Genomic DNA, 26991 nt, shown 5'->3' with positions numbered 1-26991 from the left:
CCTCCGCCTCCCAAAGTGCTGGGATTACAGGCGTGAGCCACCGTACCCGGCCACATTTCTACATTGTATTAACTCGAATTATATCACAGATCGAGGTCTTTGCTTTCAGAAGAGACTCACATTCTTCTCATATAGGCCTCGCAGGATCTGGCCAAGTACTTCCTAAGCTCGGAACAAATACTGGTCAACTTTAATTGAACCAAATCGGACGGGGTTTGCAGAGTCTGAGGGTGCAACGTTGGGGAGAGGGGAATGAAAACACTGGAGGACGGGCTGGAAACGTCGAGTCCGACACAAAAGAGGCGTCAGACAAAACGCCAAGAGGCTGGGGACTGGCAACGAAGGAAGAAGTGCCGCCAGGGGCAACCTGCCACCTCCGCAAGGCAGCGGAGTAGGACGGCAGCCGTTGGTGGGCGTGGTCGCGCCAGTCTCGCGGGAGCGGCCGTTGGGCGGGCCGTTGTCCCTGCGGGCGGGGCGAGTTGCTAAGGAAATGACTGCCCGCAGCGCCTGGCCCCTCCGCGCCTGCCGGGCGGGGTCTGGAGCGGCGCCGTTTCCGCTTCCGCTCCCTCTCAGCTCCCGTCCCGTTACCGCCTCCTGGCCGGCCTCGCGCCTTTCACCGGCACCTTGCGTCGGTCGCGCCGCGGGGCCTGCTCCTGTCGCGCGCACCCCCGGGGCTTCGGCTCCGGCACGGGTCGCGCCCAGCTTTCCTGCCCCTGAGGCCGCCGGCCAGCCGCCGCCATGGGTGCCTACCTCTCCCAGCCCAACACGGTGAAGTGCTCCGGGGACGGGGTCGGCGCCCCGCGCCTGCCGCTGCCGTACGGCTTCTCGGCCATGCAAGGCTGGCGCGTCTCCATGGAGGTGAGGAGGCAGGGGCCCATAGGCTGGCCGCTGCGGGGCGGGAATCTGACGGAGAAAGGGAACGGGGGATGGGGTCCTCCCCTGGGAAGGGTCCCAGTTGGGAGCCTGCGGCCGCAGCGGCCGTTTGCGGGGCGACAGAGACCGCGGGGTCGGGGCCGAGAGGGAGCTCCTGATGCTTGGGGACCGTGTGCCGGTGGCCAGTGGCGGCGAGGGCTCGGCCATGTGGGAAGAGGCACCTTCCGCCCACTGACCGCCCTCTCCCCGAGCTTTGGCGCCATCGTCTCGTGCCAACCTAGCCCTCCAGGCTCATCAACGGTGTGAGGTTTAGTGTGGGAGTAAAGACGCAAAGAGGGGCTATTTATTCATTTGTTTTTCAAGGGAGAGGTGAATAGATGTGAATAACTTTAAAATTTTTAATATTTAAAATATGTGATGTGGGAAGCCTCTTTTGGCTAGGAGTTTGACAGTGAAAGGAAGCCCGGGCAGAGTCTGTTTCACGTTCTGGTTGTCTGGCCTTGGGCTCCTGCATGTTAATTTCAGAGGCTGGACCCAACCTCCAGGAGTTGTCACTCATTTGCACTCTTTTCAGGGCCTTTTACTAACTTTGGAAAACTTGAATTATATCAGTCCCTAGATTTTCCTTTTTATTATGCTTGGTTTACTTTCTCTCTTAGGATTTCTCTAAAACTTAATCAGTAATTGTCATTTGTCTGTAATTGTTGTAGTTTATCGTTTCTTTGCTTGTAAGTCATTTCATCAATTTTTTTCATCACAACCTACCTGCAAAGAGCTTTTCTAGAAAATTTTACTCTGGACAAAAGCGGAAAAGAAAAATATGGGGGGGAAAGTAGTATTAGGTAAAACTTGATGTGAAACCACAAAAGAGAAGAGGGAAAACTGCTGTAGGTAGGAAAGGGAGGAAGACGGGTTAACCGTGTCTTTGTGAAGAGCATTCTGAAGTCTAGGCAAAAGGGCCAGGGAAATACTCTGTCTGGTATTAAGGGTTTATCCACCTACCGGGTGGGCTTCAGGTAACAGCGAAATACTGTCTCCCTTGGGAATTGTTTCAAATCCCTCGCTCCTCCCTGTGGTTAGCTTTGGAATGACACTATGAACTTAAATGTTTTGTTTTGCGATTCAAATTTTATACTCATAACTGACCTTAATAACAATTTTATAATTAGGTATAAAATTTCGAGATTGGAGTGGATCCTATAGTTCATCTCATCTGCTTTGGCTCCCTCTTTATTTTTTTTTTTTTGAGACGGAATTTCGCTCTTGTTGCCCAGGCTGGAATGCAATGGCGTGATCTCGGCTCACTGCAACCTCCGCCTCCCAGGTTCAAGCAATTCTTCTGCCTCAGTCTCCCCAGTAGTTGGGATTACAGGCATGTGCCACCGTGCCCGGCTTATTTTGTATTTTTAGTAGAGACAGGGTTTCTTCATGTGGATCAGGCTGGTGTTGAACTCCTGACTTAGGTGATCTGTCCGCCTCGGTCTCCCAAAGTGCTGGGATTACAGGCATGAACCACCACACCCTGCGGCTCCCACATTTTATAGCTAAGAAATTGAGGCCCAGAAAGGTTAGGACACTGTTTTGGTGGAAAGAATTTGTAGGATCAGATCGTTGAAGACACTAGACATTGTTAATCATGTATGTCAAACTGAAGCATAGCGTTCATACTTCACCACCATACACAGTATAACTATTTGGTAGATGTAATTGTCTATTAGAAATATCTAGGCCCAGGCCGGGCGCGGTGGCTCATGCCTGTAATCCCAGCACTTTGGGAGGCCGAGACGGGCGGATCACGAGGTCAGGAGATCGAGACCATCCTGGCTAACACGGTGAAACCCCGTCTCTACTAAAAATACAAAAAATTAGCCAGGCGCGGTGGCAGGCGCCTGTATTCCCAGCTACTCGGGAGGCTGAGGCAGGAGAATGGTGTGAACCCGGGAGGCGGGGCGTGCAGTGAGCCGAGATTGCGCCACTGCACTCCAGCCTGGGCGACAGAGCGAGACTCCATCTCAAAAAAAAAAAAAAGAAAGAAATATCTAGGCCAGGCACAGTGGCTCACGTCTGTAATCCCAGCATTTTGGGAGGCCCAGGCGGGCAGATCACCTGAGCTCAGGAGTTCGAGACCAGCCTGGGCAACATGGCAAAAACCCTGTCTCTACAAAAAATACAAAAAAATCAGCTGGGCGTGGTGGCACCCACCTGTAGTCCCAGTTACTTGGGAGGCTGAGATAGAAAATCACTTTGAGCCTGAGAGGCAGAGGCAGAGGCTTCATTGAGCCAAGATCGCCCCGCTGCACTCCAATCTGGGCGACAGAGCAAGACGCTGTCTCAAAAAATAAATGAATAGGCCTGGCTCAGTGGCTCACGCCTGTAATCCTAGCACTTTAGGAGGCTGAGGCGGGCGGATTGCCTGAGCTCAGGAGTTCGAGACCAGCCTGGACAACATGACGAAACCCCGTCTTTACTAAAATACAAAGAATTAGCCGAATGTGGTGATGCGTGCCTATAATCCTAGCTACTTGGAAGGCTGAGGCAGGAGAATCGCTTGAACCCCGGAGGCGGAGGTTGCAGTGAGCCAAGATCATGCCACTGTACTCCAGCCTGGGTGACAGAGTGAGGCTCTGTCTCAAAAAAAAAAGAATAAATAAATAAATCTGGATATAGTTTCATAGGAAAGTCTTTTTGTAAAGTAGGTAGTCAAGAAGTTCCATTTCCATGGCATTTTCTGTTAACGTTGTGAGATTTGAGGTGAATATTCCATCTCGCAGTAAAACTTTTCTTCCAGGTTTCTCATTTAATATTTTTCACTTCTCTGCTGTTGTTTTTTCATTTCTTTTGTACCCTTCTTTCCACTTTTATTTACGGATTGAGTTGCTTGGCTACTCAGTGTTTCATGTTGGTTTGCTCAGTGATTCCATACTATTTGCTGCTTCTCTGTAGGGCATTTCCCTTTATTTTTGGTTTCTCCTCAATTAGAAAATGATTTTTTTGTCAGGGACGGTTTAGTGTGTAGAGATCTTACTAGACTATTCCTTACATCCTAATCTTCCTCCTGAGAGATAACTGCTTAGAGTATTAAAATCTTGCTAATGTGCTGTTTCTGAAGTTGCCCTTGTTTGAATAAATATGCCTAATCAATAGTTAAATATGCCTAATCAAATCCTCTTGAAGAGTATTGTTTGGGATCCTATTCTGCTTCATTGATAGTTTTCCTTCTGGCTTGTTTTTCTCTTCAAAGTGTAGCATAGTTTCTTTGCTATTGCAAGAAAATAACTGTGAGTTCTAGCCTCTTCCCTGAATCTTATCTTTCCAGAAAATATAAAGTACTCCCATTCCTCTGAAGCTTTAGGGCTTAATCCAAAAATTAATAAAGTTTATTTACCCTATTTGCTGGGTCCTAATGCTTCACTTGAGGTAAGGTTATCATACCACTAAAGGTTGTTGACATCCTGACTGATGGATAGATTTAGCCGTAGAGAGGACTCTTGAGACAGAAATGGCAGTCATCAATAGCTGGCATTTTTACTTTCTGCCTGTTTCCAGCTTCTCTTCCTGTGTGACCAGGGTGTTGTTGTTGTGTGTTTTGTTTTGTTTTTGAGACGGAGTTTCTATCTTGTTGTCCAGGCTCAAGTACAATGGCATGATCTCGGCTCACTGCAACCTCTGCCTCCCGGGTTCAAGCGATTCTTCTGCCTCAGCCTCCTGAGTAGCTGGGATTACAGGCATGCACCACCACGCCTGGCTAATTTTGTATTTTTAGTAGAGACGGGGTTTCTCCATGTTGGTCAGGCTGGTCTTGAACTTCTGACCTCAGGTGAGCGGCCCGCCTCCACCTCCCAAAATGCTGTGAGCCACCAAGCCCAGCAATCAGGGTGTTTTGAGAAAAGATAATCAAAATACCACAGGCCAGTTGAGGCGGCTTACGCCTGTAATCCTAGCACTTTGGGAGGCCGAGGGGGACAGATCACCTGAGGTCAGTTCAAGACCAGCCTAGCCAACATGGTGAAACCCCGTCTCTACTAAAAATACAAAAATTAGCCAGAGGCCAGAGAATTGCTTGAATAGGAAGGCCAGTGAGCCGAGATCTCACCGCTGCACTCCAGCCAGGGTGACAGACTCCGTCTCAAAAAACAAACAAAAAAAACACCACAGTTGATGTTCCCCTCCCTCCTTCTTTCTCCATGAAAAAAGTGGATGAGGTATGTACTTTGGGATTAAGAGGTAGGCACTGGGCACGGTGGCTCATGCCTGTAATCCCAGCACTTTGGGAGGCCGAGGTGGGCAGATCACGAGGTCAAGAGATCGAGATCATTCTGGCCAATATGGTGAAACCCTGTCTCTTCTAAAATACAAGAATTAGCTGGGCATGGTGTCGCGTGCCTGTAGTCCCAGCTATTCCAGAGGCTGAGGCAGGAGAATCGCTTGAACCTGGGAGGCAGAGGTTGCAGTGAGCCGAGATCGCACCACTGCACTCCAGCCTGGGCGACAGGGCAAGACTCCATCTTAAAAAAAAAAAAAAAAGAGGTAGGTTGTGGAGGGTTGCCTGAGAAATATATAAGGTAAGGCCATTGAGTTTTTGTTGGCTAAATAAGAAGTCAAATCTGAAAATAGATTCAGTTGATGTAGTCTTCTTTTTTTTTTTTTTGAGACGGAGTCTTGCACTATTGCCTGGGCTAGAGTATAATGGCATGATCTTGGCTCACTGAAACCTCTGCCTCCTGAGTTCAAGCGATTCTCCTGCCTCAGCTTCCCAAGTAGCTGGGATTGCAGGCGCCTGCCACCATGCCCGGCTAATTTTTTGTACTTTTAATAAAGACAGGGTTTCACTATGTTGGCCGGGCTGGTCTCCGACTCCTGACCTCTTGATCAGCCCGCCTCGGCCTCCCAAAGTGCTGGCATTACAGGCGTGAGCCACCATGCCTGGCCCATCAGTTGATGTAGTCTTAAGGGGACAAGAGTACATTTAACATTTGGTTGTGAGGTTCTCTGGAAGTGACAAAACTGCTTTCTATGGAGAGATAGGAATTATTTTTTTTTTTTTGAAACGGAGTCTCGCATTGTCACCTGGGCTGGAGTGCAGTGGCTTGATCTTGGTTCACTGAAACCTCCGCCTCCTGGGTTCAAGTGATTCTCCTGCCTCCGCCTTCCAAATAGCTGGGATTACAGGAGTCTACCACCAGGCCAGCTAATTTTTTTTTTTGTATTTTTAGTGGAGACGGGATTTCGCTATGTTGGCCAGGCTGGTCTCAAGACTCCTGACCTTGTGATCTGCCTGCCTCGGCCTCCCAAAGTGCTGGGATTACAGATGTGAGCCACCGTGCCCGGCCAGAAATTTTTTGTCCTATAAATCATATTTTCCTTTTATTAAAGGCAGTGTCAATATCTACAGTATAATTTTGAGTAGGCTGGCTATTTATTGCTGTGTAGAAGCTGGCTTATTAATGGTCAAGGGGTCGTCTGGAATTAACTATAAAGATAGTATTGAGCAGAAAATTCTTAAAATACCTGCATATTAGTTTCAGTCATTAAATTAATGGAAAAATATAAAAAGAAGTATCACAAGTATGCTATGGAGTTCTACCTTAGGGCATTGAAGTTTGAAAAGCATTTATTTTCTTATCTTCAGATTAGCATCTCATATCAATAGCTAATAGCTTAAAGCGCTTTTTACTTACTAAACCAGGTTAGAATTTCTCTCTTTTTTTTTTAGACGGAGTCTCACTCTGTCACCCAGGCTGGAGTGCAGTGGTGTGATCTCGGCTCACTGGCCTTCCTGTTCAAGTGATTCTCCGGCCTCAGCCTCCTGAGTAGCTGGGATTACAGGCATGTGCCACGACACTTGGCTTATTTTTTGTATTTTTAGTAGAGATGGGGTTTCTCCATGTTGGTCAGGCTGGTCTGGAACTCCTGACCTCAGGTGATCCGCTGGCCTCCGCCTCCCAAAGTGCTGGGATTACAGGCATGAGCTACCTCACCTTGCCAGAATTTCTTTGTCTAGAATGTGGTTAAGCAACTTTTATAAAAACGCATTATTTGCATTTGATTAGCATGCAGTACCCATTCACAGTTCAAAGCTAGTATAGAATTATATCACATGTATGCCCATGAGCATGGAGAAACTATTTTCTTTTTCTTTTGTTTTTTTAAGTTGGAGTTTTGCTCTTGTTGTCCAGGCTGGAGTGCAATGATGCGATCTCGGCTCACTGCAGCTTCCGCCTCCTGGGTCCTAGCAATTCGCCTACCCCAGCCTCCCAAGTAGCTGGGATTACAGGCACTTGCCACCATGCCTGGCTAACTTTTTTGTATTTTTAGTAGAGAAGGGGTTTTGCCATGCAGGCCAGTCTGGTCTTGAACTTCTGGCCTCAAGTGATCTGCCCGCCTCAGCCTCCCAAAGTGCTGGGATTACAGGCATGAGCCACCGTGCCTGGCCTTTTTATTTTTAAAATTATTTATGTATGTATTTTGAAACAAGATCTCACTCTTGCCCATGCTTGAGTGGTAAGGAGTATAGGATTTCTTGTGCTGGTTCCTTCACATCCTCACTACACTTATCTACCTTTACAGTGGCTCGATCATAGCTCACTGCATAGCCTCCTGGGCTCAAGGGGTTTTCCAGCCTCAGCCTACTATAGGCACATGCCACCATGACTGGCTAATTTTTTTTTTTAGAGATAGGGCCTTGCAATGTTGCCCAGGCTGAGGAATTTTATTTATGTTTGTTTATTTTATTTTATTTTTATTTTATTTTATTTTATTTATTTATTTATTTATTGAGACGGAGTCTCACACTGTCACCCAGGCTGGAGTGCAGTGGCGTGATCTCAGCTCACTGCAAGCTCTGCCTCCCGGGTTCATGCCATTTTCCTGCCTCAGCCTCCCGTGTAGCTGGGACTACAGGCGCCCGCCACCACGCCCGGCTAATTTTTTGTGTGTGTTTTTAGTAGAGGCAGGGTTTCACCATGTTAGCCAGGATGGTCTCGATTCCTGACCTCGTGATCCGCCCACATCGGCCTCCCAAAGTGCTGGGATTAACAGGCGTGAGCCAGTGTGCCTGGCCTGTTTGTTTATTTTATTTTTTAGGGTCAGGGTCTCCCTCTGTTCCTCACGCTGGAGTGCAGTGGCACGATCATAGCTCACTTGCAGTCTTGACCTCCTGGATTCAAGCAATCCTGCCTCAGCCTCCTGAGTAACTAGAACTACAGGCACATGACACCATGCCCAGCTAATTTTTTATTTTAGTAGAGACAGGGTCTCACTATGTTGCCCAGGCGGGTCTCAAGTGATTCTCTGGCCTTGGCCTCCCAAAGTGCTGGGATTACAGGTGTGAGCCACCATGCCTGGTCTAGAAATTATTTTATATTTTATACCATTCCCTTATAAGTTCTCAAGCAACTGGAAAATACAATCAGAACTTATTCCTCAAGATTTCAAGGATATTTTACACAAAGTTCTATTGTCTGATTCCTTAGCAGTTGTTACTACTGTTTCCCTACCTCTAATCTTCTATTGGGTTATTAGTCTTAGAATTGAATTTTGAGAGGTAAGGGCTTGAATTTGAGCATAGAAATTTATACAGGTCTGATCAGTAGTTCTTGACATTGTATTATCTGGAAACACAAATCTTTAGAACTGAACTTAAGATGTTTAATGAGATTTTGTAGACAGAGTATGATTTCAGTGTAGTTGTTTTTTTTTCTAGATCTAGTTCAGAGATGAAGTATATCAACTTTTTTTTCCTTTTTGACCCAATGCTAGCAGAAAAACACCTTTTAATCATATTTAGTATTTGAAAATGTGGGCCGGGCGCGGTGGCTCACGCTTGTAATCCCAGCACTTTGGGAGGCCGAGGCGGGCGGATCATGAGGTCAGGAGATCGAGACCACGGTGAAACCCCGTCTCTACTAAACATACAAAAAAAATTAGCCGGGCGTGGTGGCGGGCGCCTGTAGTCCCAGCTACTCGGAGAGGCTGAGGCAGGAGAATGGCGTGAACCCGGGAAGCGGAGCTTGCAGTGAGCCGAGATTGCGCCACTGCACTCCAGCTGGGCGACAGAGCGAGACTCCGTCTCAAAAAAAAAAAAAAAAGAAAATGTGTATGCAGGTTCCTTTTTAATCAGCTTTGATTGAGATAGAGTTCATATACTGTATGGTTCATACCATATATGGTTCATATACCATACAGTATATGAGCTCACTTTAAGAGTATAATTGAGTGGGTTTAAGGGTGCAATTCAGTCATTTTAAGGGTATAATTCAGTGGCTTTTAGTATGTTCTTTTTTTTTTCTTTTTTTCTTTTTTCGAGACAGGGTCTTGCTGTGTTACTCAGGCTGGAGTGCAGTGACGCAGCCTCAGCTCACTGCAACCTTCACCTCCCAGGTTCAAGCGAATTCTCCTGCCTCAGCATCCTGAGTAGCTGGAACTACAGGCACACGCCACCACACCAAGCTAATTTTTATATTTTCAGTAGAAACAGGGTTTCACCATGTTGCCCAGGCTGGTCTCAAACTCCTGGCCTCAAGTGATCTGCCTGCCTCAGCCTCCCAAAGTACTGGGATTACAGGCATGAGCCACCATGCCTGCCTGTTTTGTAGTGTATTCAAACAGAGTCGTACCAGCTGTCACCACAATCAGTTTTAGAACCCCAAAAAGAAACTCTGTACTCTTTACCAGTCACTCCCTATCTTCCTTCCACTAACCCCTGGCATCCACTAATTTACATGACCTCTATGAATTTGCCTATTCTGAACATTTTATAAATGGAATTCTAAATACACTACCTTTTATATCTGGATGCTTTTACTAAGCATGTGCATTTTTGAAATTGACTTTGAAGCCTGTTGGCCCCTGGAAGAGTAAATTACTCTCCACCCCACTCTACCCTCAGCTTTGCCTGTAAGTTTTTTTAAAAAAATCACACATGCATTGTTGTAGTAGATTTAAGGATAAGTATTTTGCTGACCCAGGGTTCTTTTGCTTCTTTCTAGATCATTGCCTTGCAGGTTTTATTTTATAGAGCTTAATAGAATCAGAATTCTCTTTAAAACTCCAGTCTCATATCCAGTTATCACTCACCATCTCTTTGTTTGCAGCAATAGCCAGGCCTGGCCTAGAGGGACTTGATCTCCACTTTTGGTTTTTAGACTTTTCTTTGGCTTTTATCACCTGCTGTGTATCCTTGACCTCATACTGCTGGACTCCTTTGGATGGATACCAGCAGGATGGTTCATGCTCCAGTGGTCACTTTTTAAAATTCTCTCCTTCTGTTCAGATAGACAGAGCTCAGGCAGATCACCAAGTCTGTTGCCTGTGTAACCAGGAAAGAGATGCTAGTTTTCTTTTAGGCACTCCCATTTGCTTCTGTTGGAACCTTCCTCACTTAGTTGATGGAAGGGAAGCAAAAGACCCAGTACTCCATCCCAAATTAATGACTTAACAATTCTTGAATTTTCTCTTATCTCCTAGTTAACTCTTTTTCTTATCTCCAGGAGGTCAATTTTAATTATTGTTATTTATTCATTTATTTTCATGGAGACGGGGTCTTACTATGTTGTCCAGGCTGGTCTTGAACCCCTGGCCTCAAGGAATCTTTTCACCTCAGCCTCCCAAAGTGCTGGAGTTACAGGCATGAGTCACCATACCCGGCCTGATATTTTTCGGTTGATGTATCATAGTTGTGCCTAAGCATAATTTTTTAATTTTAATTTTAATTTTTAATTTTTGGAGATAGGGTCTCCCTCTGTCACCCAGGCTGGAGTGCAGTGATGCGATCTCAGCTCACTGCAACCTCCACCTTCTGGGTTAAAGCGATTTTCCTGCCTCAGCCTCCCGAGTAGCTGGGACTACAAGTACCCACCATCACACCCGGCTAATTTTTTTTGTGTGTATTTTAGTAGAGATGAGGTTTCGCTATGTTGCCCAGGGCAGTCTCGAGCTCCTGAGCTCAGGCAATCCGCCCACCTCGGCCTCCCAAAGTGCTGGGATTACAGGCGTGAGCCACCACGCCTGGCCAAGCATAATATTTTTAAGTGTCATCAATGTTGTGTCATGAATCAATCAGTATTTCATTCTTTTTTATGGTTGAATAATATTCCATGGTATGGATATATCACATTTTGTTTATCCATTCATTAGTTGATAGACATTTTGGGTTTCCACGTTTTTTTTGTTTTTGTTTTTGTTTTTGCTATTAGAAATAGTGGTACTATGTACACATTTTTGTGTGGAAATATGTCCTCATATCTCTTGGTTATATACCAAAGAGTGGAATTGCTGGGTCATATGGTAACTATGTGTTTAACGTTTTGAGAAACTGCTAAACTCTTTACCAAAGTGGCTGTACCGTTTTACATTCCTGCCAGCAATATATGAGGATGCCAGTTCCTTCACATCTTCACTACACTTATCCACCTTTTTTATAATGACTAATAGTGGGTGTGAGATGGTATCTCATTGTAGTTTTGATTTGTATTTCTCTGATGGCTAAATGGCTAATGATGTTTGAATTTTTTGTTTGAGACAGAATCTCACTCTGTCCAGGTTCAAGCGATTCTCCTGCCTCAGCCTCCCTAGCAGCTGGGATTACACACACCCAGCTAATTTTTTGTATTTCTAGTAGAGACAGGGCATTACCATGTTGTTCAGGCTGGTGTCGAGCTCCTGACCTCAAAGGATCCGCCTCCCTGGGCCTCCCAAAATGCTGGATTACAGGCTACAGCCACCATGCCAGGCCTTATGTTTGAACATCTTTTATGTGCTTATTGGCCATTTGTGTATCTTCTTTGGAGAAATGTCTATTCAAAGCCTTTGTCCATTTTTAATTGGATTGTCTTTTTGTCTTTTGATGTGTAAGAGTTCTTTGTATGTTTTGAATACAAGTTTGTTAGATATATGATTTGCAAATATTTTCTCTAATTTTTGTGGACTTTTGCTTTCTTTTTTTGTTTTGTTTTTGTTGTTGTTGTTGTTGTTGGGTTTTTTTTGGTCGGGGGACAGTCTTGCTCTGACCACCCAGGTTGGAATGGAGTGGCGCGATCTTGGTTCACTGCAACCTCTGCCTCCTGGGTTCAAGATATCCTGCTTCAGCCTCCCGAGTAGCTGGGACCCAGGTGTGTGCCACCACTCCCAGATAATTTTTTATTTTTAGTAGAGACCGGGTTTCACCGTGTTGGCCAGGCTGGTCTTGAACTACTGACCTCAGGTGATCTGCCTGCCTCAGCCTCCGAAAGTGCTGGGATTACAGTCATGAGCCACTGCACCCTGCTTTTTTTTTTTTTTTTTTTGCTTCCTTGCTTTCTTTCTTTCTTTTTTTTTTTGAGACGGAGTCTTGCTCTGTTGCCAGGCTGGAGTGCAGTGGCATGATCTCAGCTCACTGCAACCTCTGCCTCCCAGGTTCAAGCCATTCTCCTGCCTCAGCCTCCCAAGTAGCTAGGACTACAGGCACGCACCACCATGCGCAGCTAATTTTTGTATTTTTAGTAGAGACGAGGTTTCACCATGTTGGCCAGGATGGTCTCGATCTCTTGACCTCGTGATCCGCCCGCCTGGGCCTCCCAAAGTGCTAGGATTACAGACGTGAGCCACCGCATTCAGCTTCTTTTGCTTTCTTGATGGTGTCTTTTAAACAAAAGTTTTTACTTTTGATAAAGTCCAATTTGTCTATTTTGTTTGTTTGTTTTTGTTAAGAAGCTTTGCCTAACCCAAAGTCACAACAGTTTTCTCTTAGGTTTTCTTTTAAGAGTTTTATAGTTTTAGCTGTTTCTGTGATCTATTTTGAGTGAATTTTTGTGAATGTTATGAGGGAGTGATCCAACTTCATTCTTTGTGTGTGGATATCAAGTTGTCTCAGCACTATTTGTTTAAACCACTGTTCTTTTCCCCCATTGAATTATCTTGGTATCATTGTCAGAGATAAATTGACCGTAAATGTGAGGGTTTTATTTCTGAACTCTCAAGTCCATTTCATTGGTCTACATATCCCTATGCCAGTAATACACTATCTTGGTTACTGTAGCCTTTTAGTACGTTTTGAAATGTTTTTCAAATTTGTTTTTCATCTAAATTTTAGGATTAATTTGTCAATTTCTGCACAAAGGCACCTGGGTTTCTGTAGGGGTTATGCAGAATCTGTAGATCAGTTGGGGGAGTATTACAGGCGTGAGCCACCACACCCGGCCGACTGAGTTTTTCATAGATGTACTCTATCAGGTTTAGGAAGTTCCCTTTTATTCCTAGGTTGTTGAGTCTATTTTATATTACTTTTTTAGAGACAGTCTTGCTCTGTCACTCAGGCTGTAGCACAGTGGCTCAATCATAGCTCACTGCAGCCTTGAACTCCTAGGTTCAAGAGATCCACCTGCCTCAGCCTTCTTAGTAGCTTCTTAGTAGCTTACATGCATGCACCACCATACTGGGCTAATTTTTTAATTTTTTTTTTATAGAAACAGGGTCTTACTATGTTGCCCAGACTGGCATTGAGTCTTTTTATCATTAATGAGCACTGGATTTTGTCAAGTGCCTTTTATAATACCTATTGAGATGATCATAGGGTTTTGTTCTTTAGTCTCCCGATATGCTATATTGCATTAAGTGATTTTTTTGAATGTTAAACCAACCTTGCATTTTTTTGGTGTATGAGTCTTATTTGATCAATGTGTATTATCCTTTTATATGGTGCTGGATTTAGTTTCCTACTATTTTGTTGAGGATTTTTGTGTCTATATTCATAAGAGATATTGATCTGTAGTTTCTTGTAATGTCTTTGTCTGGTTTTGGAATCAGGGTAATGCTGGCCTCATAGAATGAAATGGGAAGTGTTGCCTTCTTTTCTATGTGATGGGAGAGTTTGTGAATCATTGGTATTAATTTTTCTGTAAATGTTTGGTAGAATTCACAAATAAAGCCATCTGAGCCTGGGCTCTTCTTTGTGGAAAGTTTTTGGCTTTTTTTTTTCTTTAAAAATTTTCATTGTGGCTGGGTGTGGTCGCTCACACTTGTAATCCCAGCACTTTGGGAGGCCAAGATGGGTGAATCACCTGAGGTCGGGAGTTCGAGGCCAGCCTGACCAACATGGAGAAACCCCATCTCTACTAAAAATACAAAATTAGCTGGGCATGGTGGTGCATGCCTGTAATCTCAGCTACTCGGGAGGCTGAGGAGGGAGAATCACTTGAACCAGGGAGGCAGAAGTTGTGGTGAGCCTAGATCGTGCCATTGTACTCCAGCCTGGGCAACAAGAGCAAAACTGTTTCAAGGGAAACAAAAAAAGTTTTCATAAAAATTACCATCTTAGTAATTTCTTTTCTTTTCTTTTCTTTTCTTTTCTTTTCTTTTCTTTTCTTTTTTCTTTTCTTTTCTTTTCTTTTCTTTTCTTTTCTTTTCTTTTCTTTTTTTTTTTGGAGACAGAGTCTTGCTCTATCACCTATGCTGGAGTGCAGTGGTTGCAGTCTTGGCTCACTGCAACCTCCGCCACCTGGGCTCAAGAGATTCTCCTGCCTCAGCCTCCTGAGTAGCTGGGATTACAGGCATGCACCACCATGCCCAGTTAATTTTTGTATTTTTAGTAGAGACGGGGGTTTCTCCATGTTGACCAGGCTGGTCTCTAACTCCTCACCTCAAGTGATCTGCCTGCCTCGGCCTCCCAAAGTGCTGGGATTACAGGCATGAGCCACCACGCCCAGCCTTAAAAATTTTTTTAATGCACAGTTGAGTAGTATTTAATACATTCACATTGTTGTGTACCCAGTTTCCAGAACTCTTCATCCTACAAAACTGAAACTCTATACCCATTAAATAAGTCCCCATTCTCTTTCCCCCAGCTCATGGCAAACAGCATTCTATTTTCAGTCTCTATGAATTTGATTAGTTTAGATACTTCATACTGTAAGTGGAATCATACAGTATTTTTCTTTTAGTGACTGCCTAATTTAAAAAAAAATTTTTTGAGACGGAGTCCTGCTCTGTCGTCCAGTCTGGAGTGCAGTGGTGCCATGTTGGCTCACTGCAACCTCCGCCTCCCAGGTTCAAGTGATTCTCCTGCCTCGGCCTCCCAAGTAACTGGGATTACAGGTGCTCGCCACAACACCCGGCTAATTTTTGTATTTTTAGGTAGAGACGGGGTTTCACCATGTTGGCCAAGCTGGTCTCGAACTCCTGACCTCAAATTATCCGCCTGCCTTGGCCTCCCAAAGTGCTGGGGTTACAGGTGTGAGCTACTGTGCCCAGCCTCCATGTTGTTTTTTACAACACATGTATCATTTACATTTCCACCAATAGCACACAAGAATTTCAGTTTCTCCACATCCTTGCTAGCAGTTGTTATTATCCGTTGTTTTTTTTTAATGGTTTCTTTTTTCTCTTTTTTTCTTTTTTTTTTTTTTTTTGAGACAGAGTCTTATTCTTGCTCATGCTGGAGTGCAGTGGTGCAGTGTGATAGCTCACTGCAGCCTCAACCTCTGGGCTCAAGCAGTCCTGCCACCTCAGCCTCCACAGAGGTGGGACTGCAGGTGTGCACCACCATGCATGGCTAATTTTAAAAATTTTTTTGTAGAGACAGAGTCTCACTGTGTTACCCAGGCTGGTCTTGAACTCCTGAGCACAAGTGATCCTTCCACCTCAGCCTCCCAAAATAATGAGATTAGAGACATGAGCCAACATGCCCAGCCAGTTTTGTTTGTTTTGTTTTGTGTTTTTGAGACAGAGTCTCACTCTGTTGCCCAGGCTGGAGTGCAGTGGCATGATCTCAGCTCACTGCAACCTCTGCCTCCCAGGTTCAAGTGATTCTCATGCCCCAGCCTCCTGAGAAGCTGGGATTACAGGTGCACCACCACACCCAGCTAATTTTTGTATTTTTAGTAGACATGGGGTTTTGCCATGTTGGCCAGGCTGGTCCTGAACTCCTGACCTCAAGTGATCTGCCCCCCGTCAGCCTCCCAAGGTGCTAGAATTAAGTTTTTCTTTTTTTTTTTTTGAGACAGAGTCTCACTCTGTCACCCAGGCTGGAGTGCAATGGCACGGTCTTGGCTCACTGTAACCTCTGCCTCCCAGGTTCAAGCGATTCTCCTGTCTGAGCTTCCCGAGTTGCTGGGATTACAGGCATGCGCCACCACACCCGGCTAATTTTTTGTATTTTTAGTAGAAACGGGGTTTCACCATGTTGGTCAGGCTGATCTCAAACTCCTGACCTCAAGTGATCCACCCGCCTTGGCCTCCCAAAGTGTTGGGATTACAGGCGTGAGCCACTGTGCCTGGTTTTATTTTTATTATTATTTTTTAATAGTTCTTATTCTAATGGGTATGAGGTAGTGAGGTGGGTGGTTGTGGTGTTTTTATGAATGTTTAATTGGAAATGGGTGGCCATTGTGTGCAGGAAAAACCTCCTAAATTGTGTCAAACTCCTGGAAAATGAAATACCATTACAGTTGCAAGAATATCTTTTTTTTTTTTAAAGACAGAGTCTCACTCTGTCACCAAGCAGGAGTGCAGTGACACGATCTCGGCTCACTGCAACCTCCACCTCCCGGGTTCAAGTGATTCTTCTGCCTTAGCCTCCCAAGTAGCTGGGACTACAGGCACGTGCCACCATGCCTGGATAATTTTTTTTGTATTTTTAGTAGAGATGGGGTTTCACCATGTTGGCCAGGATGGTCTCGATCTCTTGACCTTGAGATCCGCCTGCCTCGGCCTCCCAAAGTGGTGGGATTACAGGCGGGAGTCACTGTGCCCAGCCACAAGAAGATCTTGAGCATGTGAATGATCAGAAATGATTTAGCCTATGTAGGCACTAGGCCAGGTAGTGAAATTCAGGGAAAATAATTCAGACGCTTCTGAGCTATCACTTATGAACTAAGAAACAGCTTAAAGCCATTATAGTGTGTTTCCTGAAGATGAAAGCATATGGTAAGATGAAATAGTAATTATTTTTTAAAAATTACTACTCCAGAAAGGAAAAGTTTACTAATTTTTATTACTAAAGTTTACTGTTGCTGGGTGCGGTGGCTCACACCTGTAATCCCAGCACTTTGGGAGGCTGAGGCAGGTGGATCACCTGAGGTCAGGAGTTCGAGACCAGCCTGGCCAATATGGTGAAACCCCATCTCTGCTAAAAATAAAAAATTAGGCCGGGCGCGGTGGCTCACGCCTGTAATCCCAGCACTTTGGGAGGCTGAGGCAGGTGGATCACGAGGTCAGGAGAGTGAGACCATCCTGGCTAACACGGTGAAACCCCATCTCTACTAAAAATACAAAAATTAGCCGGGCGTAGTGGCAGGCGCATGGAGTTTTGAGGCAGGAGAATGGCGTGAACCCGGAAGGCGGAGCTTGCAGTGAGCCGAGATCGCGCCGCTTCACTCCAGCCTGGACGACAGAGTGGGACTCTGTCTCTAAAAAAATAAATAAAAATAAAAAATTAGCTGAGTGTGGTGGCACGCACCTGTAGTCTCAGCTACTCGGGAGGCTGAGGCAGGAGAATCGCTTGAACCCGGGAGGTGGAGGTTGCGAGGAGCCAAGATTGCGCCACTGCACTCCAGCCTGGCGACAGAGTGAGACTCCGTCTCAAAAAAAAAAAAATAATTAAAAGTTAAGACGTTCCTCGCCGAGAGTCGTCGGGGTTTCCTGCTTCAACAGTGCTTGGACGGAACCCAGCTCTTGTCCCCCACCCCAGCCGGCGGGCCATAGCCAGCCTTCCGTCACCTCTACAACGCGCTTGGACTGCCCCAAGGCCCCCACCGCCGCTCCAGCGCCACGCAGCCGCCGCTGCCGCTGCCGCTGCCGACGCCTCTCCTTAGTCGCCGCCATGACGACCGCGTCTACCTCGCAGGTGCGCCAGAACTACCACCAGGACTCAGAGGCCGCCATCAACCGCCAGATCAACCTGGAGCTCTATGCCTCCTCCGTTTACCTGTCCATGTCTTACTAGTTTGACCGCGATGATGTGGCTTTGAAGAACTTTGCCAAATACTTTCTTCACCAATATCATGAGGAGAGGGAACATGCCGAGAAACTGATGAAGCTGCAGAACCAAGGAGGTGGCCGAATCTTCCTTCAGGATATCAAGAAACCAGACTGTGATGACTGGGAGAGCGGGCTGAATGCGATGGAGTGTGCATTACATTTGGAAAAAAATGTGAATCAGTCACTACTGGAACTGCACAAACTGGCCACTGACAAAAATGACCCCCATTTGTGTGACTTCATTGAGACACATTACCTGAATGAACAGGTGAAAGTCATCAAAGAATTGGGTGACCACGTGACCAACTTGCACAAGATGGGAGCACCTGAATCTGGCTTGGCAGAATATTTCTGACAAGCACACCCTGGGAGACAGTGATAATGAAAGCTAAGCCTCAGGCTAATTTCCCCATAGCCAGGGGGTGACTTTCCTTGTCACCAAGGCAGCGCATACATGTTGGGGTTTCCTTTACCTTTTCTGTAAGTTGTACCAAGATACCCACTTAAGTTCTTTGATTTGTACCATTCCTTCAAATAAAGAAATTTGGTAACCACCCCTCTGCCCAAAAAAAAAATGTACTATGGGCTGGCGTAGTGGCTCATGCCTAAATCCCAGCACTTTGGGAAGCTGAGGCGGGAGGATCACCTGAGGTCGGGAGTTTGAGACCAGCCTGGGCAACATGGTGAAACCCCATGTCTACTAAAAATATAAAAATTAGCCAGGCGTGATGGTGTGCACCTGTAATCCCAGCTACTTGGGAGGCTGAGGCATGAGAATCACTTGAACCTGGGCTGCGGAGGTTGTAGTAAGCTGAGATCATGCCACTGTACTCCAGCCTGGGTGACAGGGAGACATTCTCTCTCTCAAAAAAAAAATAAATAAATAAATAAATAAATCCAACAAAACAAAGTAATCCAGGAACAACAACATGATGAAGGAGAATGCAGCAGGACTCAGTGATGGATGGTGGAAGACAGCCAGGAAGTTAAGCATGACTCTGGTATTAAGTGTTGCCTGGGAGAGTTAAGATTCCATTTACAGAAATAAGACCTGTAGGGAAGCTCTTGATTTTTTTTTTTTGCGGACTGCTGATTTCCTGATTACATGTGTTAAGTTTGAGGTATAGAAAGAAAGAACATCCTGGCCGGGCGCGGTGGCTCACGCTGTAATCCCAGCACTTTGGGAGGCCGAGGTGGGCAGATCATGAGGTCCAGGAGATTGAGACCATCCTGGCCAATATGGTGAAACCCCATCTCTACTAAAAATACAAAAATTAGCTGGGTGTGGCGGCACGTGCCTGTTATCCCAGCTATTCAGGAGGCTGAGGCAGGAGAATTGCTTGAACCCGAGAGGCAGAGGTTGTGATGAGCCGAGATTGCGCCACTGCCCTCCAGCCTGGCAACAGAGCTAGACTCTGTCTCAAAAAAGAAAAAATGAATATCCTGTAGAAACAGGCAGTCAGAGGTATAGAACTACACAGAATCCAAGAGAGCTTTCAAGAAAAGTGACATGCAGCAAGAGAAACTATCAAGGGGGTAAACAGCCTATAGAATGGGAGAAAATATTCACAAAGTATACATCCAACAAAGGTCTAATATCCAAAATCTATAAGGAACCTAACAAGCAAAAAGCAAATAACCCCCTTAAAAAGTGGGCAAAGGACATGAACAGTTACTTCTCAAAAGACGTACATGTGGCCCACAAACATGAAAAAATGTTCATTTCTAATCATCAGACAAATGCGAATCAGAACCACAAAGATAATCTCACACCAGTCAGAACATCTTTTGTTAAAATGTCAAAAAATGAGAAACGTTGGTGAGGCTGCAGAGGAAAGCAGACACTTGTACACTGTTGGTGAAGGTGTAAATTAATTTAGTCTAGGCACTGTCAGTTTGGAGATTTCTCAGAGAACTAAGAGTGGAACTACCAGGCCGGGTGCGGTGGCTCACGCTTGTAATCCCAGCACTTTGGGAGGCCGAGGCGGGCGGATCACGAGGTCAGGAGATCGAGACCACGGTGAAACCCCATCTCTACTAAAAATACAAAAAATTAGCCGGGCGTGGTAGTGGGCACCTGTAGTCCCAGCTACTCGGGAGGCTGAGGCAGAAGAATGTGAACCTGGGAGGCGGAGCTTGCAGTGAGCAGAGATCGCGCCACTGCACTCCAGCCTGGGCGACAGAGCGAGACTCCGTCTCAAAAAATAATAAATAAATAAATAAATAAATAAATAAATAAATAAATAAATAAATAAAGCTGTATACAGCCTGGCCAACACTTTGGGAGGCTGAGGCAGGCAGATAATGGCAGATCACGGCAGATCACAAGGTCAGGAGTTTGAGACCAGCCTGACCAACATGGTGAAACCCCATCTCTACTAAAAATACAAAAGTTAGCCAGGTATGGTGGCACGTGCCTGTAATCTCAGCTATTCAACAGGCAGAGGCAGGAGAATCGCTTCAACCCAGGAGGCGGAGGTTGCAGTGAGCCAAGATCGCGCCACTGCACTCCAGCCTGGGTGACAGAGTGAGACTCTGTCTCAAAAAAAAAGAAAAAGAAAGAAATCCTTTATTCTGGTTTTCCCGTAGCTTCCACAGATCCAAAAGGGTCAGGTTTATTTCCAGCAGCCAAATATTCTGCCATCTGGACTGAGATATCTCCTAGGTTGAGGTTATTATAGAAGTAGTAACCTGATTCTTTCTTCCTTTTCTCCTTCCCCTTTCCTCCTTTGCCTCCCTCCTCTTTTCTTTCTCTGTATTTATTTTATCATTCCTTCTTCCTTTCTTATTTCTAGGCCATATAGGCCAGCCAGGGAAAGGTTAGTAAGGTGTGGCATTGATCCCTGTGACCTGAGGAATATTCTTTGACCTTGAGACATGCCGATTATGCTCTTCTTTTCCTAGGATGCTCACAACTGTATTCCTGAGCTGGACAGTGAGACAGCCATGTTTTCTGTCTACGATGGACATGGAGGTAACTTTAACAGATCATACTGGTAACATAATAGGACCCCAATTCCAGAGGTTCCAGGGCAAGAACAGTTCCCTTGTTCATTTACTTTCCAGGGTCTGGCCCTCATTATCATTTCCTGCCTGGTGCCGTTTTTCTGTATTCTGTCATTCTTTTTTCCCAGTAGGTACTGTATTGGTTTATAATCTCACCAGGACTTGTTTTAATCCAAAGAGCCTCTTTATCTTTTTTTATTTTTATTTAAAAAAATTTTTAGGCCAGGTGTGGTAGCTCACGCCTATAATCCCAGCATGGTGGATCACGAGGTCAGGAGTTCGAGACCAGCCTGACCAATATGGTGAAACCCCATCTCTACTAAAAATACAAAAATTAGCTGGGCATAGTGGCGTGCACCTGTGGTCCCAGCTGCTCGGGAGGCTGAGGCAGGAGAATCGCTTGAACCTGGGAGGTGGAGGTTGCAGTGAGCCAAGACCATGCCACTGCACTCAGCCTGGGCAACAGAGCAAGACTGTCTTAAAAAAAAAAAAAATGTGTACCCAGATGAGCTGATTCTTTATCTTCACTGGAGAACTAAGTATACAGGTGAGAAAAGACGAGATATTTATACCCAAGAGAATTGATGGTGAAATCCATTTTTTTGGATCAGAACTTCCCCAAACAGTGTCCTTCAAATAGGGTTCAGGGGTGCTAAGGTATTTATCCCCTCAACCCTTGGGGTTCACTCCAGTATGGCATATAAATATTGTATCACTTTCTATGTGTGGGGAGCAGTGTTCCAGGTGACCTTCCTTCCTTTCCTTCTAGGGGAGGAAGTTGCCTTGTACTGTGCCAAATATCTTCCTGATATCATCAAAGATCAGAAGGCCTACAAGGAAGGCAAGCTACAGAAGGTCTGTCTGCTTACACTGCCCATTCCTCACTTGTGTAGGCTTTTCGCTTGTTCTCTAGCCCTTGGGCTTTTCCTTTCTTTTTGTCCTGTAGCTGCTGCTGCTTATTTACTGTTGAAGAATTCTGTTCCTAAAACGAGCTTATTGGCCGCCTTTTAGACTTGCCTTATTATTCCTAGGCCTCTGAACTGTTTTTATCTGTGAGTGTCTCTTAGTGTGGTGGCTCACACTCTAATTTGTATTCCATCCTTGTGCTCAGGATTGTATATAGGGAGTTCATTTTGTACTAGTCTTAGACTCTTTTGCTTATATTCAGGCTTTAGAAGATGCCTTCTTGGCTATTGATGCCAAACTGACCACTGAGGAAGTCATTAAAGAGCTGGCACAGATTGCAGGGCGACCCACTGAGGATGAAGATGAAAAAGAAAAAGTAGCTGATGAAGATGATGGTGAGTGTGGCATCCCTTGTTTGAGGGGAAATCAGCCTTTTAAGAAATATTCTTTAATATTACTTATCAATTCTAAGATAGGATGGCTTTCTAGGGACCTGGGGAGTCCTTATGTTAAAGAAACTATGGTGTTCTCCTGCATTGTATGTGGTTATGAAAAGGAGGGAGAGAATTATCTTCATTGAGTGGCATCTGAGCTGTAAGCATTGTATATACATTATCTTTTGTCATTGTGATGGGGTCTTCCTGGTTCCTGCTGGTATTTATGTGCTTTTTTTCCCCCTCAAGACTGGAGCAGTTATTAGCTCCAGTAGCCAGTCATTAAGCCTAAATCCTAATTCACAATAGCACTGTGGGCTTCCTGCATCCTCAGCCAGAATAGGGTTTTTACAACTTAACAATAACAAATGAGACGTCAGAGGGGAAGTATAGTAACTAGTGTTGTTTTGATTAAGAAGGGGATGAAACACAAAAACCAAAAGAAGTCTGTGGAGGAGGAGGAGCTAGGGCGTGTTCTTCTGAGACTTGAGTGAGAGGAACCTTAGGAGTGGGAGGTTGTGGGGAAGTTAGAGGCTGCAAGGGCTGTTGAGGTAGTGAGAGGGACGGATCCCATGAGGAGTCTGGCATGGGGGCTCTGATTTAGCCTCTTCCCTGCAGTGGACAATGAGGAGGCTGCACTGCTGCATGAAGAGGCTACCATGACTATTGAAGAGCTGCTGACACGCTACGGGCAGAACTGTCACAAGGGCCCTCCCCACAGCAAATCTGGAGCTGGGACAGGCGAGGAACCAGGGTCCCAGGGCCTCAATGGGGAGGCAGGACCTGAGGACTCAACTAGGGAAACTCCTTCACAGGAAAATGGCCCTACAGCCAAGGCCTACACAGGCTTTTCCTCCAACTCGGAACGTGGGACTGAGGCAGGCCAAGTTGGTGAGCCTGGCATTCCCACTGGTGAGGCTGGGCCTTCCTGCTCTTCAGCCTCTGACAAGCTGCCTCGAGTTGCTAAGTCCAAGTTCTTTGAGGACAGTGAGGATGAGTCAGATGAGGCGGAGGAGGAAGAGGAAGACAGTGAGGTAAGGGCCTGTGAGGGCAGGCAGATGCTGAAGTTGCAGAGAGGTCCTATATGGTTGCCGTTTGTAGTTTTCAACTCTCTTTCCTTCTCCTATTTTGACATCATCCCCCAAGACCCACTGTATTCTAAGCTTTAGCTTTGAATTCGTTCAGCTCCATCATCGCAGGTACCATTTGCCTTCTTACTTCTTCCTTTGTTGATACTATAACAAGCAGATCTAATTCTGGCTTTTCAGAGTCTGTCTCCTAGAGAGAGAACAAGGAGATAGTTGTTACCTTGGCTAGTTGACTGTTTTCTTCTCTGGAAAATTTATTTTCTGGCCACAGTGCCTGAAAGATACTTTTGGCTGGCAGCCCTTGCCTTGTCCTGGGCTTTTTGCTAATGACTGCTAAGCCCAGTTCAGGATGTCAGTTGTACTCATGCTAGCCCTTTCCATCCCCCCAATTTTCATGACCATGTACTTATATCTTTCAGTGTTTTGAGGACCTGTGTTCAGTCAGGGCCTCTTGATTCTGAGTATGAGCTGTGGGGAGGGAGGGGATCATCCCAGTCTCAGCAGTCTGGGATCCTCCCCATGGCAGGAATGCAGCGAGGAAGAGGATGGCTACAGCAGTGAGGAGGCAGAGAATGAGGAAGATGAGGATGACACCGAGGAGGCTGAAGAGGACGATGAAGAAGAAGAAGAAGAAGAGATGATGGTGCCAGGGATGGAAGGCAAAGAGGAGGTGTGTGGGGAAGGGGAGCAATGAGTCTTGAAAAGCCACAAGGCAGGTGTGAGTCCCCTAATTTTGATTTTGAGACAGGGGATCCCCCTGATACTTTAGGATGGAAGTAATAGTCATGGGGATTTATTCCGCAAGGGGAATGAGATGGTAAGCCTTTGGGGTCGAATTATCTAAAAACAAGGGAGAGGGAGTGTGCTGCTGTCTCTAGAAAGATGCAATCTGTGCTTCTCCTGTTTGTTAAGCTCTTTTGGGGGTCCCAGTGAAAGCAAGCATAGGTGAATGGTCAGGAGCACATCAGTGAGGAACGCATGTTCAGAAGCTCCCATGATGCTCCCTTTCTTCCTCTTAAGCCTGGCTCTGACAGTGGTACAACAGCGGTGGTGGCCCTGATACGAGGGAAGCAGTTGATTGTAGCCAACGCAGGAGACTCTCGCTGTGTGGTATCTGAGGCTGGCAAAGCTTTAGACATGTCCTATGATCACAAACCAGAGGATGAAGTAGAACTAGCACGCATCAAGAATGCTGGTGGCAAGGTCACCATGGATGGGCGAGTCAACGGGGGCCTCAACCTCTCCAGAGCCATTGGTAAGGGCTAAGAAACTGGGAAAGACTTCTAGGGTCTTTCTGTCTGTCCCAGACTACCTAGTAGCAAACTTTGATCTTCCTAGTGCTTGTGCCTTTCAAAGCACTTTAATATCTACTACCTCTGTTCTTATATTCCTGTGAAATAACTAAGATGGGTATAGGTATCATTATACATAGATATCATTATTACCCATCTCATGTAACATTTGAATGATGAAAAAGACCGGTGAGTGCCGGGCGCGGTGGCTCACACCTGTAATCCCAGCACTTTGGGAGGCTGAGGCGGGTGGATTGCCTGAGGTCAGGAGTTCAAGGCCAGCCTGGCCAACATGGTGAAACCCCATCTCTACTAAAAAAAAAAAAAAACAAAAAAAAACAAAAATTAGCTGGGCATGGTGGCGCAAGCCTGTAATCCCAGCTACTCGGGAGGCTGAGGCAGGAGAACCGCTTGAATCCGGGAGGCGGAGGTTGTAGTGAGCCGAGATTGTGCCATTACACTCCAGCCTGGGCTACAAGAGCGAAACTCCGTCTCAAAAAAAAAAAAAAAAAAAGAAAGATTTAAAAGAAAAAGACCAGTGAGTGACTTTCTTAAGGTTCAGCAGTCTGGTGGCAGGGTTGAAACTAGAAAAAATAGGACTTAGGACTCAGTTCTCCATTCTGCTAGATTATGGAACTTTGTAAAGAAGGGAAATGAATGGCAAGGTTTGATCTGCCACAAACACAAGTCTGTGGGAAGTATCCAAACTGCTCATCAACCAACCATTCCTTTACTCCAGGGGACCACTTCTATAAGAGAAACAAGAACCTGCCACCTGAGGAACAGATGATTTCAGCCCTTCCTGACATCAAGGTGCTGACTCTCACTGACGACCATGAATTCATGGTCATTGCCTGTGATGGCATCTGGTGAGCACTGGCAGAATGCCCTAAATTCCCCTTTCTGCAGCATGTCTTCTCTTATAGGGCTCAGGGCACCTCTAGGATTAGAGCCTAGGCAGACCTAGACCTCTTGGTGAGTGAAGAGCACCCACACTAAGGCAGAGCTGAGAATTTCTGTAGTTATTTACACTGGCCTGGGCCACCACCTCTGTCCATACTCCTCTACTCTGCCTTAGTGAGACTGGAAGATTCTGACTGTTGTTCTCAACCCCAGGAATGTGATGAGCAGCCAGGAAGTTGTAGATTTCATTCAATCAAAGATCGGCCAGCGTGATGAAAATGGGGAGCTTCGGCTATTGTCATCCATTGTGGAAGAGGTGAGTACCAGGGTGGAGAAGAGAGGGTGTCTGGTCTGCACAGCCATGGTTTACTCTTTTTATCTGAGCTAAGTCGGCAATCTGGGAGCATTATCATTAATTGCTGACAGACGCTAAACCCCGACTACAAAGTTCCACCTTCTCTCATTTCCCTGACTTAGCCTTATGTCTTATGTACTAGCAGGTGGGCCGTTCTGTGATACCTCTTGCCCATTCCTCTCCTACCACCCTGACTCAGCAAGCCAGCCCTCTAGGTTCCCAGCAAGGTGTTCAAACCCTGTGGCTGAACTACCCCCATCCCTTTTTTAGCTGCTGGATCAGTGCCTGGCACCAGACACTTCGGGGGATGGTACAGGGTGTGACAACATGACCTGCATCATCATTTGCTTCAAGCCCCGAAACACAGCAGAGCTCCAGCCAGAGAGTGGCAAGCGAAAACTAGAGGAGGTGCTCTCTACTGAGGGGGCTGAAGAAAATGGCAACAGCGACAAGAAGAAGAAGGCCAAGCGGGACTAGCAGTCATCCAGACCCCTGCCCACCTAGACTGTTTTCTGAGCCCTCCGGACCTGAGACTGAGTTTTGTCTTTTTCCTTTAGCCTTAGCAGTGGGTATGAGGTGTGCAGGGGGAGCTGGGTGGCTTCACTCCGCCCATTCCAAAGAGGGCTCTCCTTCCACACTGCAGCCAGGAGCCTCTGCTGTCCTCCCCAGCCGCCTCTTTGCTCCTCGGGCTCATCACCGGTTCTGTGCCTGTGCTCTGTTGTGTTGGAGGGAAGGACTGGCGGTTCTGGTTTTTACTCTGTGAACACTTTATTTAAGGACATTCTTTTTTATTGGCGGCTCCATGGCCCTCGGCCGCTTGCACCCGCTCTCTGTTGTACACTTTCAATCAACACTTTTTCAGACTAAAGGCCAAAACATAATCGTACGCATCGTGTCCTTTTTTTTCTGCTGCCGTGGCCCCCCACTTGGACCCATCTGTAGCATCTGGCGAGCCCCCATGTGAGTGTGTGCGTGTGCTCGTGTGTGTCCGCGTGTGTGGGGAGCCCAGAGCAAGCTGCTGGCAGGCCGGCCTAGCGGGCGTCGCGGCTGCCCCTCGCCCCCTCCTGGAGCCAGAAATGATCTAGTTCCCCCAGGGACAGGTCGGGACCGGTCTGGCTGACCTGAAGCCTGGAGTCGGGCAGGAAGCCTCCTGCGCGGCTCCCCGCGGCCGCTGATTGGCTTGC

The 26991-nt window shown here is 46.2% G+C and overlaps 1 protein-coding gene and 1 pseudogene across 1 annotated transcript; both read left to right on the top strand.

Moving 5' to 3' along the window:
- The first annotated feature begins 549 nt into the window (after nt 1-549).
- On the top strand, nt 550-26693 carry PPM1G (protein phosphatase, Mg2+/Mn2+ dependent 1G). Its single transcript, XM_032172550.2, has 10 exons — nt 550-858; nt 20728-20797; nt 21599-21684; nt 21998-22130; nt 22788-23203; nt 23784-23927; nt 24278-24512; nt 25289-25418; nt 25666-25768; nt 26078-26693. Exons 1-10 carry the CDS (start codon nt 739-741, stop codon nt 26282-26284), a joined length of 1644 nt encoding a protein of 547 aa, XP_032028441.1. The 5' UTR covers nt 550-738; the 3' UTR covers nt 26285-26693.
- Nucleotides 17615-18230, top strand: LOC116480484 (ferritin heavy chain-like; annotated as a pseudogene).
- Nucleotides 26694-26991: the final 298 nt, after the last annotated feature.

The sequence above is a fragment of the Hylobates moloch genome, unplaced genomic scaffold (genome assembly GCF_009828535.3).
Source record: "Hylobates moloch isolate HMO894 unplaced genomic scaffold, HMol_V3 SCAFFOLD_13, whole genome shotgun sequence".
Taxonomy (NCBI): Eukaryota; Metazoa; Chordata; class Mammalia; order Primates; family Hylobatidae; genus Hylobates; species Hylobates moloch.
The sequence above is the reverse complement of the archived record's forward strand: the minus strand, read 5'-3'. Positions and strand labels throughout refer to the sequence as shown.